Here is a 1,694-nt window from a genome sequence, read left to right on the forward strand (position 1 = left end):
TTCCTCTATTTAGCCTCCAGAGAACAGGAGCTGATGAGGGTATATTTAGGGATCTGACTCCTTTTAAATAGCTTTGAATTAATGCCTATCCTTTCACAACCACTTCCAGAGAGGTTCCTGATGTCACAAATTCCCGAGACTTTTGGAAAATTTGTAAAGATCAGTTTGGTTTTTGCCTTTTCGTATTGCTGACCTAAGATTCAGCTCTCTCAAGTTAGTTGAGTCAGTTGTCACTAATATTTGCTTCTAGCTTCCAAAATTTTGTTGCAATTTCCTCTCCCATTCTCCCTGTTTTTGAGAGTTTATGCCTTTTTAAAAATTATGGAACATAAGCACATACAAAAGTAGATGGAATGGTAAGATGGATCCTATGTCCCATCAACCACCTTCGGTAATTATCAACTCCTGGCCAACTGTTTACCCCCCAACCTTTCATATTATTTTTATGTAAACCTAAGATTTTAGTCATTTCATTCAAAAATATCTGAATTATCTTTCAGTGCTATCTAAAAGATACGGCATCAGTGGAAAAAAAAAGAACAATACCATTATCAGCCCTAAGGAATGCAATAATATCTCCTTAATATTCAGTATTCAGAATTCCAGTTATTTAATAAAGATAATAAAAGGTTTCCCATGGGTTGTTTGTTTCAATCAGGATGAAAATAAGTATGAAGATGTAAAATGTGTATCAATGTTTCTCAAACTTTAATATGCAGACTAATTCCTGATAATCTGTTAAAATGTAGATTCCGATTCAGTAAGTCTAAGGCCTAAGATTCTGTATTTCTAGGAAGCTCCCAGGAGATGCTGCTGTTGTTGATCCGTACATCACATCTTGAGTATTAAAGATGTATATAAGCTATACCTTAATAATTCTACTTTTTATAACTACTTTAGTGAAAGATGCATCCATATGCACAAAGGAATGTGTATGTATCTTCACTAAAACTCATTTAATTGTCTAAAATTGTAAACAACCTAAATACTCATACTTAAAGTGGATACTAAATAAAGTATGGAATATCCATACTATGGAATACTAAGCAGAACTTTAAAAATGACACAGATCTCTAGGAACACAGACAGAAAGGCCTCTAGGACACACTGTTGGGTCGACAACTTCCAAACAGATACATATTGACAACAATACGTAAAACCTACCAAACTGATAACACTGGCATTTTCTGAAGCTGGAACTTGAATTGGGGGTGAAGGTTAAGGTTCTTTAATATTACCCGTAATGCTTTAGTATTTCATGGAAGAATATGTTAAGTATTACTTATATAATTCAAAATACATTTAAGAACAAAATAATGTTCTTACCTAGGTGATTTTGTAGCTCTCGTGTCTGCCCATCTTCAGTTGGAGTAATGAGATCCCATATGAAACCTTTAATTTTCTCATCTCCTCGGTAGTGAACAAGGCAATATGCTAAGAGGGCTCGGCAAATTATTTCTACATCGTGCTCATTTAGCTGCCTTTTAAAACGGCCATGAGATAGAATCTCTCTCCATCGGCCCCACCTGGTTAAAAAAAGTATTATTTACATTAAGTGTAGAGAAAAGAATATAACTCATGGATAAAAGACATGAAAAACTAGAAAAAAAATTTTGTTATTAATAGAATTTGCTAATGAAGTTATTCTCCCCATGTGTAAAATGCAGAGGCATGGTAGAGTAATTTCTAGTATA

General features: G+C 34.0%; 1 protein-coding gene across 1 annotated transcript in view; it reads right to left on the reverse strand.

Moving 5' to 3' along the window:
• CHD9 (chromodomain helicase DNA binding protein 9) overlaps nucleotides 1-1,694 on the reverse strand; it is a 220,698-nt gene that overhangs the window by 49,978 nt on the left and 169,026 nt on the right. The window contains exon 22 of the mRNA XM_012642605.1: nucleotides 1,327-1,526. Within this exon, the coding sequence (XP_012498059.1) occupies nucleotides 1,327-1,526 (200 nt within the window). The remainder of the gene's footprint in view (nucleotides 1-1,326; nucleotides 1,527-1,694) is intronic.

This window comes from Propithecus coquereli, unplaced genomic scaffold (genome assembly GCF_000956105.1).
Source record: "Propithecus coquereli isolate 6110/MARCELLA unplaced genomic scaffold, Pcoq_1.0 Scaffold180, whole genome shotgun sequence".
NCBI classification, from domain to species: domain Eukaryota; kingdom Metazoa; phylum Chordata; class Mammalia; order Primates; family Indriidae; genus Propithecus; species Propithecus coquereli.